Source organism: Crocuta crocuta, unplaced genomic scaffold (assembly GCF_008692635.1).
Source record: "Crocuta crocuta isolate KB4526 unplaced genomic scaffold, BGI_CrCroc_1.0 scaffold675, whole genome shotgun sequence".
NCBI classification, from domain to species: Eukaryota; Metazoa; Chordata; class Mammalia; order Carnivora; family Hyaenidae; genus Crocuta; species Crocuta crocuta.
Window position 1 is genome coordinate 1,619,152 of NW_027528796.1, and position 12,060 is coordinate 1,631,211.

General features: G+C 64.6%; 1 protein-coding gene across 1 annotated transcript in view; it reads left to right on the forward strand.

The window, feature by feature from the left end:
• Positions 1–12,060, forward strand: part of ITGB2 (integrin subunit beta 2) — a 26,890-nt gene that overhangs the window by 311 nt on the left and 14,519 nt on the right. The window contains exons 2-6 of the mRNA XM_077755409.1: positions 7,535–7,595; positions 7,745–7,833; positions 10,330–10,510; positions 11,158–11,328; positions 11,806–12,047. Of these exons, the coding sequence (XP_077611535.1) occupies positions 7,538–7,595; positions 7,745–7,833; positions 10,330–10,510; positions 11,158–11,328; positions 11,806–12,047 (741 nt within the window). The 5' untranslated portion in view covers positions 7,535–7,537. The remainder of the gene's footprint in view (positions 1–7,534; positions 7,596–7,744; positions 7,834–10,329; positions 10,511–11,157; positions 11,329–11,805; positions 12,048–12,060) is intronic.

The window sequence follows — 12,060 nt, forward strand, 5'->3', positions numbered from 1 at the left end:
TGACTGGGGACAGGCCCCAGGCCAGAGGCCAGGGCACAGCTCCGGGCCTTGCCCGCTGGGCCTAGGGGCTCTGGGCAAGCCACACACACTTCCTGCGCCCCCGGCATGGGGGCTGCGAGGCCACAGAGCCAGGAGGAGGCTGGGGGGCAGGCAAGCCCCCCCGGAGGGGCCGGGCGGTGGAGCCAGGGCTGTGGGGGTGCTGGGGGGCCTCGGCGCACCTTCTCTTCCCGCCTGAGACCCTCCTCTCCACTCCTCGGGGCTGGCCGTGGTGGTCTCTCCTCCCACAGTGTGTGCGCGTGAGTGTGGGTGTGTGTCCGTGGAAGTGTGAGAGGGTGCACATGTGTGTGAGCATGTGAGTGTGCATGTGAGGGCAAATGTGTGTACGTAAGTATTTGAGTTTGAGGTGTGCAGGCGTGTGTAGGTATGCATGTGTGTGGGGTGTGTATGTGTTGCACGTGAGGTTTGTGAGAGTGTGTCCTGCGTAAGGTGTGTGTAGGGATGTGTGCGTGCGTTGTGCGGTATTTGTGTGTGAGTAAGCAGGTGTGTATGGGTGTGGGTGTGGGTGTGTGCAAGTGTGGGGGTGTGAGTGGGGGTGTGTGCGTGTGTAGGTGTGTGTGGGTGTGGGGGGGTACGTGTGCATTTTCCTGTGAGGTGTCCACCCCTTCCCTTGGGCCGTCAGAGGTGTGCAAGCTCTGGCCGAAAGCTGTGAAGGTGCCACATGAGAGCTGAGTTTTGGGGGACAGACACCAGGTGTGTGACTAAACCTCCCACAGCCAGGCTCCTGGGGGGCCTGCCCCAAGGCCTCCTGGGAGAAGGGGGCCTGGGGCCACGCCTGGACCCCGGGGTTCCCTGGATCCCCGCCCACACTGCCACACCCTGCGCCGTGCCCTGGTCTCCCCCGTCCTGGCTCCCTGGGGGCCTGCACTGCCGTCCCCAGCTGGGCTCCCCTCCTTTGGGGGCACCTGGGACCCTGAATGGGTGAGGAGGGGGGCAGCCAGGAAGGGGGCCCAGGCTCTGGTGGCGGTGGCTGAGCCCAGGCCTCGGTACCACATCCCGGGCACAGGGTCCCCCTCTGTGGGCACCTGACCTCCAGGTGACAGACGACTGTGCTCGCTCCAGTGGCCCATGCGGGTTTCTGTGAGGTTAGGGATCAGCTCCCCCAGGGAGGGGCTGGGCGGGGGGGGCTGGGGGGGGGACAGATGGCCCCAGGCTTTGCCCCAGGGAGGGGGTAGATCAAGGCGATTCCCAAAGGCTGGGCCTTGGGCCTCTGTAGAAACCCGGGTAGAGCTCCTGCCCTAGAGTCGTGGCCGTGGCCGTGGCCATGGCCGGCTCGCCCTGTGCACCAGCAGGTGGCCCAGGGCTCCGGTCATTCCCCGGAGATTTCGTGAGACACAGGAGCACTGACCATGGGCCTTGCAGACTGCTCTGCTGAGGATGCTCCCGGCTCTCTGGGGATGGGAGGGACCTGCCTGCAGCCGCGGGGGACGTCCCTGCCGTGACACGGGCCACCAGGAGATCAGACTCCAGCTGCCTCTATAATCGAATGTGTAATTCAAACCCCACTTCCCTGGGAGGTCAGGGAGCCAGCAGGCCCCGGCTTCTGCGTGAGCCCCGGCCTGGGTCCCCAGCTCAGCACCGACGGACAGAAATGGGGACCATCGGGATATATTCACTTTCTTTCCTCCATGAACCTTGAGTCGCCCTGAACAGGTGCTCACACAGGTTCGAGGCTNGAGGGGGGGGGCGGGCATCAGGCCACTCTCCAGAGGCACAGATGGACCAGAAGCCCAGCTACTTGGGGTGGCAGGCCTGGCTGCTAGCCAGAGGCACTTTGTCCCGTGTTGGTCAGCGGTGGTGATGACCTGGGCACTGCCCACCACCTTCCGTGGGACATTTGCCTCTTTATCACTGACTTCTAGTCTCTCCTTGGCGATGAAATGGCCTCTGGTGTGAAGGAGGCCCCTTCCTGGGGAACCCCCACTTCTGCTCATCCTCTTTAGAAGCTGGGGTGCAACCCACTCACTGCCTCTGACTCAGGCCTGGGCCCCGGTCACCCGCCTCGCCCCTGCACCGCTGTCGGGACCCTTCTTCCCAAGGCTGCCTGGTGACCATCACGCCCAGGTCATTGCCTTTCCCCAGGAGGCGGGTTCGATGTATTTGTCGATTTTAGCTTTTTTGTTCGTTTTTCCCATTCATGACTTCTGCCCTTGTCTGCGCATTTCCTGCCTCCCTCACCACTGCTGCCCTGCTCTTTCCCCCACCTCTGCATCTCCGCCCCCGGACGCGCCTGTCCTCACCTGCAGACAGAGGACCCAGGGCGTCTGGGTCACGGCCCTGTCCTGGACAGAGGTGTGCACCGCGTCGCACACAGGATGCTGCCTGCACGTGCAGTTGTGATTTTCTCTTTGACCTGAGAGGCATTTGGCATATCATTTTGAAATTTATGTTTTTCTTAAGTTTTAGTTTTTTAAATGTTTATTTATTTATCTTTGAGAGAGAGAGTGCAAGTGGGGGAGGGTCAGAGAGAGAGGGAGACACGGAATCTGAAGCAGCTCCAGGGTCTGAGCTGTCAGCACAGAGCCCGACTCGGGGCCTGAACCTACAGACCGAGAGCCCATGACCTGAGCTGAAGTCGGACGCTCGACCAACTGAGCCCCCCAGGCACCTGAAGTTTTATTTATGTAAGTGATCCCCCGACAGCCAGCGTGGGTCTTGATCTCACGACCCCGAGATCAAGAGCTGCACGCTCTCCCGACTGAGCCAGTCAGGCTCCACTGAGCCCTTTAAATAAGTGTCTGATTAATACGGGGGAGGGAGTCTCGTTTTCCTCCATTTGGTGAGAACCTGGCCCTTGAAACGTGTGCCATCAGACTTGACGGGGTGAGGTGGACGGTTGCGGCGTGTCTCGCAGACACTTTTGTAAGGCTAGGGGTCCAGAGAGCCCGCAGCTCATGCGTCCCCCGGCCTCTCCGCCCTTTCTGTCCCCCGGGTCCGTCTGGAGGCTCCGTGCCCAGCAGGCAGTGGCGCCCCGCTTCTGTCCACTCTGCGTTTGTAGGGAACGCAGAAGTGGCTCCAAACCCATACTCTGCCTTTCGGTGTAACAAGGCGGGGGCCTATTTCAGATCCATGCTGGACACTTGCTTTTTCACCATGAAACAGCTTTGAGTCCTCGGGCTCCCGAGTGAGTGCCACGTGCAGGGCGCCGCCTCCCGTCTGTGAACTTCCTTGCCAGCCCTTCCCCCTCGCCCGCCCCCACCTCCTGACTCGGGCCTGGAAGCCCAGGTGGGTGGGTTCTGTGACCCCGCAGGCCTGCGCCCTTCTGATGGCCAGTGAGCCCTTGGGACCCGGAGTGGCCTGATGGGAGGGTTTGCACCTTTGCAAAGCCTTCATCTTTTGAGGTGATGTGGGCCGGGAGTGAACGGTCGAGAAACATTTCTTGGGACGTTTTCCGGGCAAGGTGGTTTTATTAAAGCACGGAGACAGGACCGTGGGCAGGAAGAGCCGCAGTGAGCTTGGGAGGAGACATTGGTTAGGTGCTTTTAAGTTGGGTAGGGAGAGATATAGGAAGTTTCAGAAGGGACTTTCTTTCCCCTTTTTTTTTTAATGTTTATTTATTTTTGAAAGAGAGAGAGAGACAGACAGCGTGAGCAGGGGAGGGGCAGGGAGAGAGGGAGGCACAGAATCTGAAACAGGCTCCAGGTTCTGAGCTGTCAGCACAGAGCCCGACGCGGGGCTCAAACCCACGAACTGTGAGATCATGACCTGAGCCGAAGTCAGACAATTAAGTGACTCAGCCAGCCAGGCGCCCCCACACGTTTTTTGCCTTGTTCTTTGCCTCATCTCTGACGGGAACCCTGATCTGACACCAGCTTACTGTCCTGAGTCACTGTGCCCTCCCTCTGCCTGCTGCCCAAAGTTCGTTCTTTCTAATGTTTCCGCTTTTTCTGGTCTTTTACCAAATATGGGCTGTGTGTCTGTCAGAGAGCTCTGACGCTCCCTCCCCTCAGGACCTGGCTCTAAGTGCCTTATTCTTGCCAGAGGAGCCCCTGCTCAGCTGCGTTTGCCGGTGGCGCGGCCGGGGCTCCGGGCGGGGAGGCCCACCCTGCCCGCCCCTGGGAGGCCCCGCGTTCTGNGCAGAGCCCTTACGGCCACGGGGCCTGGGCTCGCTCAAACCCCCTGGACTTCGGGGTTTGCACCCGAGGGGCGCGTCGGGCCCGGGGCCGGGGAGGTGAGGCCTGGGGGCTGCGGGAGCAGGGTGCCCACACCCCAGGGGGCAGGGCGGCAGGCTGGGCGGGGGGCCTGGCTGGACCCTGGAGGCTGGGCTCCCCTTCCTCGCCCTGCTCAGCCCGGGCCTCCCACTTGCCCACCCGCTCCCGAGCCAGTGTCCTTACACGTCAGTGCCCGTGGGTGCCGGGGGCTGGGGTGCTCTCCAAGCCTGCCCCCCACCAGAGCTGGAGTCACACGGGAAGGCGAGGCAGAGTGGGCCAGGGCGGGCCGCGTCAGGGCTCGGGGACCCCCCCACCCCGTGCTGTAGCAGGAGCCGGGCCGCAGGACAGCGCTCCCGGGGGGCCTTGGTCCGCGTGGCTCCGTGACGCTGGTCTCAGCCAGGCCTGGCCCCTGAGCCCCAGCCCCCAGCCCCCTGAGGCTGAGGGAGGAGGGGGCTCGATCCGGCCCCGCCCGCCCCCACCTGCTGAGCTGAGAGGAGGGCTCGCTGCAGGCCTGAGCCACCCTGTGTCCAGGCACCCCGCCCACCCCCACCAGGCCGCGGGACACATGGTGCCAGCCAGCAGGCCAGGATCACGTGGAGAGAGGGCGGCCACGGCCCCAGCCGGCTTCCTGAGGTCAGGGTCGGGACATTGCAGCCTGCTGGCCGTCTTTGGTAATCAAGGCCCCTTCCCTGTCTGGGGGAGGGGTGTGCCGGCAGAATGGGCGCCCGGGCCCACCTCCTGCCGCTGCTCTTGGCCCCGTTTTCCCGTGCGAGGGCCAACGAGCTCTCGTGCTGGTTGCCGTGAACGTTTGCGGGCCCAGCCTGTGGCCGCAGGACAGCACGCAGGGCTGCCCCTTCCCCAGGGCCACAGCGCCAGCTTGCCCTGCAGGAGGGCAGGCATGCTTGGGACGCTTGGGGCGGGGATCCTCCCTCCACTCGGAGCGGCCTCTTGGGGGGGGACGTGCTACCCAAGGCCGCATGTGCCCGGGGCGGTGGCCGGTCAGCCTGGGGCTGGTCTGCAGCAACGGCCCACTATGGAATTTTGGAGGCGCCCAGATGGAAAGGAGGACTGGCCTCGGCCGGCCTCGCCTGAGCCCCGTGCACCCACAATGGGAGACGAGGGGCTTTCTTTCACGAGTGGGCGTGGCCTGGAGTGAACTAAAACTGCCCCCTGGGCCCATGTGGCCACGCTGTGACCCAGGAAGCCACAGTGCCACAAGGCTTCTGCAATTTTGGCCCTGAACGGGAAGGATGGAGTATCTGTTTTGACATTTCTGGGGCCTGATTATAATCTTGGTGGGGACCAAAGAGCAGGGGCACCTCCAGAAAGATGGGAACTTGAGACTGGGCGTGGCTAGTCAGCACAGGGCCACGGGAGCTTGGGGGCCCCGGCTGGTTCTCCTTCACCCTGAGCCCCAGCCCCCTGGGAGCCGACGTGGGCCCACCTACAGGCCACATCCTAGCCCAGCCGGCAAGGCAGGGACCGTGTGGTCCTGGGTCAGGGCCTCTGCTGCCCTGAGGACACCCTCCAGGCCGGCCACCACCAGGAGGTGTGCAGGGGAGGGGAGCCCCCGGAGCCTCAGAGGCCTGCTCACAGGAGGTGAGCTGGCATTCGGGTGGCATTCTGGGTGGGCTGTATTGATCTTTGTTTTGTTTTTTTTTTTTTTTTTTATTTTTATTTATTTCTAGGAGAGAGAGAGAGACAGCGTGAGCAGGGGAGGGTCAGAGAGAGAGGGAGTCACAGACTGAAACAGGCTCCAGGCTCTGAGCTGGCAGTCAGCACAGAGCCCGACGCGGGGCTCGAACCCACAAACCGCGAGATCATGACCTAAGCGAAAGTCGGACGCTTAACCGACTAAGCCACCCAGGCGCCCCATCTTTGTTTTGTTTTTATTTAATGTTTATTTATTTTTGAGAGAGACAGAGTGTGAGTGGGGGAGGGGCAGAGAGAGGGGTACAGAATCTGAAACAGCCTCCAGGCCCTGAGCTGTCAGCACAGAGCCTGGCACGGGGCTCGAACTCACAGACTGTGAGATCATGACCTGAGCCAAAGTTGGACATCTAGGGGCACACAGGTGCCCCTCGATCTTTGTTTCTGATAGAACACAACCCCCTTCCTGCCTGCTACCTCCTGAGTCCTGGCTCCTTTACACCTTGTCTGCCTTCTTGTTCTGGTAGAACGGCCACAGCCAGCTAAGGATCTCTGAGTCCTGGGGACTCAGCTGGAGGGGCATTGCTGCTTTGGGCCCAGCCAGGATCTGGCAGACCCCAACCCGGGGCGCATTCGGGGGGTGTGGCATCCTGGCGAGGGCCTGGCATCCCGGGGGCGTGGCATCCAGGGGAAGGCTGTGTTGCCCATGCTGATCCCCGCCCAGCAGGCAGGGGGGTTAGAAGGCGCCGAGTCTGCCTTGAGGAACCAGAACAAGACTCTGAACCCCGTCCTCAGCCTCGCCCCAACGACCTTGCCTCTGGGAGCATCAGGACCTGTTAGTGACGAGGCCCCATCCACGCCGAGGGTCAGGTGCTGGGTGTTTAAGGGTGGCAGGTGTGCCTCAGGAGGCACAGAATGATGGTGGCTGGGGGCTGTGACCTCAGACAAGGGGACCGAGGAGGCGTGGGCTCCGCAGCACCCGCACCCCCTCCTGCAGGGGTGTCTGGGCAGGCGGCTGGCTCGGCGGGCACCCGTCAGGCGATCATCCTGACTCTGCGGCTGCCTGGAGGCCCGGGCTCCACTCTGAGCTCGGCACCCAGTTCACTGAGGACTCAGGCACACCAAGGCCACAGCCCCCACCCAAGTGTGCAGCCTCATGTGCGGTGTGCAAGTGTGTAATGTGTGTGCAGTGTGTGTGTATGTGTGTGTGATGTGTATGAAGTAGGGGTGTGTCCTGTGTGTGTGATGTGTGTGCAGTGTGTGTGGGTGTGTGCAGGGTGTGTGTGATGTGTGTGATGTGTATGAAGTAGGGGTGTGTCCCGTGTGTGTGATGTGTGTGCAGTGGGTGTGGGTGTGTGCAGGGTGTGTGTGATGTGTGTGCAGTGAGTGTGTGTGTGGTATGTGTGTGATGTGTGTGTAGTGGGGGGGTGTCCCGCGTGTGTGATGTGTGTGCCAGCACGCACATGTGTCCCTGGCCGGAGGCCCACTTCCTGCTCAGTCCTGGAGGCCCGGTGGGCTGGGCACCGAGGCGGCCGGGGCTCGGGCCCCCCTGCGTTGGCCTCTCCCCGGCGTGAACCGCCCGCAGCAGCAGGCCCGGCCCGGCCCGCTCTGGTGTGTAGGCCGGCCCACCGCAGCTGGGGGCCAGGCCCCGTCACTGAGACCCCCCCCCTCCCCAGGACATGCTGCCTCGGCCCTTCCTGCTGCCCGCCCTGGTGGGCCTGCTCTCCCTCTGTTCTGGTGAGTTCCGTGCAGGCCGCTGCACACACTCCCTCCGGGTGGGGGAGGAAGGGTCCACCCCCCACCCCGCCCGGCGGGGTCCCCCTCAGTGTCCCTGCGCCCCGCGCCCCGGGAGGCCCCTCCCTGNGAGCCCCTCACCTTGCCCACAGCCCTCGGCCAGAAGTGCGTCAAGTACAAGGTCAGCAACTGCCGGGACTGTGTGGAGTCGGGCCCGGGCTGTGCCTGGTGCCAGAAGCTGGTAAGAGCCGCCCGCCGAGGGTCCCCACGCCTGGCCTGCCTTCCCGCGGCCCCACCCCTGCCTGGGCGCCCTCTCTCTGCCCCTGGAGCTGCTGGCCCCCAGGGACCCCTCTGCTGTTTCCTGGGGGCGTGGGGGGCAGGCGCAGCCCGGGGCACAGGACTGTGGGAGAGGCCGACAGCCTCGGCCCCCCCGGGGCAGCCCGGGCAGGGGGGAGGCAGACCCCCGCCGTGCCCCCTGCCCAGGCCGAGCCCTCACCACAGACCACAGAACCTGAGGAGACACACAGGGAAGCGGGGCTTTCAGGGGGCACGTGGGCAGCTCGGGGCAGGGAGTTAGCTCCTCCGCTGGCTTCTGCTGTTAGGTTTTCCGTGAGGTTTATGAGACCTCCAGGCACAGTCCCTAAGGTGACAGCGCCTGTCCCAGGCCCACCCTCCCCTAGAGAGAAGCCCTCCCCCGAGGGGGCCCCAGACCCTGACCACACCCTCCTCCCCTGGGGGCCCCCAGGTCCTGGCTGTGCCCTCCCGCCCTGGGGGACCCTGAATACGTCATACTTCCAGGGTCCTTCCTAACCACAGTCCCCCCGTGGAGACCCGCAAACGCTCTTCCGAGGCCAGACAGGGGTCAGGCCCTCACCGCCCCACACACCCCACGCGGTTGGTCAGCCGCTCCGTCCTGCCTTTGCTGGCGTCTCCCCCCGCCTGCGTGGTGACTCAGGGTCACACTCCGCACGCGAGCGTCCGGCCCCCTGGCCCCGCGGCACGCACGTCCCTGGCACCTCGACAGAGCCCAGGCCGGCAGCTGTGGGGAAGCCCTCGGCGCGGCTGCCTGGCCTTCCTTCTGATTGGGTCCAGGGCGTGCGTGTGGCCAGAGCCCTGCACGGGGCCTGTGCTGTCGCCGTGTCCACGCTGGTGACGCTCGCGCGGACCGGCCGAGGCGGCGACGGCCCGGCTTCTCCCCCGCGGTGTCATTATTTGCTCCTCACGGTTCATAAGGAGCTGTGGGGACGTGCGCCGAGGCCAGGAAAACTTGCACCCCCCGGGGTGCCGTCCGTAGGCGACTCGTGCCGCATCACTTACACTTGGCGGGCTGCCAAGGGGTGGCGGCCGGTTCCCGGACTCCGGTACCGGCTCCTGACGTGAGGGGGCATTCGTCCTGCCCCCGCCTCTTCTCTCTCATCAGCGTGGACGCGTAGATTTGTATTTCATTCCACAGCTTTACAATCCATCACCGTCATTTTGAGGCTCAAATAGTTTCAGCTTTGGCCCCTGGGACCCTCCCCCACCCGCTGGCCCTGTGCCCTCACCATCGTCTGGAGCACTTTCTTGCTCCCCAGAGGGACCAGAGGCCCCGGGCCCCTCCGCACTCTCCTGCCCGGAGTGTGGAATCAGACGTTGCTCTGAAGGTTCCCGCGTCCCTCTCGCGAGCAGCCTGGCCCCTGATACCTGCGTACGTTTCCTCCTTTCTCAGTCCTAGGGAGCACGGAGAGCGGCCTCGGTCGCCAGCCCACAGCACGGCCACAAGCAGCCTACCGAGAAGGGGGCTGGGGGTGATCTCTCTTCTTGGCTGTGGCGTGGCCACGCCGGGGTGCGGCCTGGGCCAGGCGGCTGGGTCCCTCCCTTCCCGTTCGGGGGCGAATTACGTTCTTTGGAAACACAGTTGGGCTCGTTCGCTTCCCCGGGGATTACGTTTGGGGCTTCTGTCCGTTCCTGTGGATTTCGCTTTATTTCTCAAGTACTTCAGGCACCGACAGAGCTCCAGAGGGACAGACAGGCAGCTCGGGACGCGCCGGCCCCCGCGGCCCCCCCGTGGCCCCGGCTGGCCATGGCCGGCCTCCCTCGTGGCTGCCTTGCGCTCCCGGCCCCTCCTCCCGTGAAAGGAGCAGAGAGACGCACACGCGTCTTCCGCGCGCCCTTCCCTGGCCCAGGGTCTGGGGTCAGCACTCCCCGAACGCGGGCCCTTCTCCTGCCCCGTCCTGACAGAATCAGGGGCCTTCTGGGCTCGTGAGGACGCTGCCCCGGACCCAGCACGCCTGCGCCTCTCTGGCCAGGGATCCCCAGGACAGCGAGGGGCCAGCGTTCCCGGGCCCCCGGGTGCCACATGCCTTTTCTCAGGGCAGAGCGTCCGACGCAGGCTCCTGAGGGGCGTGGACCTCCCTGGCCAAGTGCTCCCAGCCCTGGGGCTGCTGAGGGGCCCCCACGGGCCAGCCTGGAGCTGGAGACGTTGGCCCTTCGGTCATCTCTGCTGCTGGGGGCGGTGGGGGGCACACTGGGGGGGTCTAGGAACCCCACAGAGAGGCCCATCTGGAAGGCATGTGTCTTCCCATCTGCCCAGCCTCCCGCCCCTCCCCCCCAAGGACACCTGTCTTGAATCCCAGGTGGGAATAAGGGGAGGTCAGCCTCCTCGAGTGACCCCGAGGGCCGGTCTCATGCAGCACCCACAGTGTGGCTCCCACATTTGCTCTGCCCTCCCCCTGACTTCTGACCCCTGACCCCCCAGAACTTCACTGGGCTAGGGGAGCCGGACTCCGTTCGCTGTGACACCCGGGAGCAGCTGCTGTTGAAGGGGTGTGCAGCGGACGACATCATGGACCCCAGCAGCCTGGCCGAGACCCAGGACGTGCAGGAGGGCGGCCGGCAGCAGCTGTCCCCACAGAAAGTGACAGTCTACCTGAGACCAGGTAGGCGTGGCCTCAGCCATGAGCAAGTGTCCATGTGCCAGGACAGACGGCCAGGTGGGCGGAGTGCAAGGACAGTTGGAAACCTAAGGACAGAGTCTGAGCATCCCTGTGGCACTGCCTGCCCGCAGGAGGGTGCCCCACACCCACCACCTGAGGCTCAGCGCCTCTGCTCTGTGTCCTTTCCAAAAGGGAGCAGCAGCCATCTGGGAAACACTACTCTGTCCCGCTCTCAGAATGCCCGGTGCTCTTCCCAGAGCAAAGGCCCTGATAAGTTCTGTAGCCAAGGAACTTGAGTGACTGCTTAAATCAGTGTGGCTCAAACTGACTTGATGGTAGAACCCGTCGGTGCCCCAAGACGTGCCCTTTGGGAAGGCGGACGTGGTGGCCGGCAGGCCCGGGCGGGAGGGGGCGCCGTAGCCCCGCGCCCTGCCCGAGTCCTGCAGGGAGCCGGGGGCTGGAGCGGGAGGGACAGCGCAGTCACCCTGACCGCTAGGACAGGCGTGCCCTGGGGCTGGGACGAATAAGCCCGCATTGGCACGCGGGCGTGTGGGGGCTGAGACGGGGCCGGAGGGGACGTGAGAGGGAAGGGGGCGTGCCCCGGGGTGCGCCCCTGAGACACCCTCTCTCTGTGCCGTCCCTGCCGGCAGGTCAGGCGGCTGCCTTCAACGTGACCTTCCGGCGGGCCAAGGGCTACCCCATCGACCTGTACTACCTGATGGACCTCTCCTACTCCATGCTAGACGACCTCATCAACGTCAAGAAGCTGGGGGGCGACCTGCTCCGGGCTCTCAACGAAATCACCGAGTCCGGCCGCATCGGTGAGGCCACCCTCGGTCTCGGCCGGCCCTGCTGCCCCTGGGCCTCCCTGCGCCCGCCCAGGGCAGGGCCCCCCGGGGGCCACAGCTGGCCGCTGTCGATGCCCTCCAGCCCTCCACCGCCTCTCCTTCCTTCCTTCTCCTTTGTCTTCTGATACGGCCCGAAGAGAAACCTCTACGGTGCCGGGTATTAAAGCATGAAAGGTCAGCAGAGTGTGCCGGCCACGCAGCGGCCCCGGCGGCAGACAGCCGGCAAACCCGCACTCGCTTGCCACGTGCAAGTCTCGGGCACACGCGTGTGTCGGGGAAAGGGACACCTGACTCCCCTGTCTGCCTCCTCCCGAGCCGTGTGCAGGGGCGCACGGGCACGCCCTCCGTCCGTGCACTCACACGCGTGCGCATGGTCCCCGCTACGCAGGGGGAAACCGAGGCTCGGGGGCAGGCCTACTGCCCAGCCCACTCGTCCCGCCCGCCCCCCAGGCTTCGGGTCCTTCGTGGACAAGACGGTGCTGCCCTTCGTGAACACGCACCCCGAGAAGCTGAAGAACCCGTGCCCCAACAAGGAAAAGGGGTGCCAGGCACCGTTCGCCTTCAGACACGTGCTGAAGCTCACCAACAACTCCAGACAGTTCCAGACGGAGGTGGGGAAGCAGCTCATCTCTGGGAACCTGGACGCCCCCGAGGGCGGGCTGGACGCCATGATGCAAGTGGCCGCGTGCCCGGTGAGACCCCTGC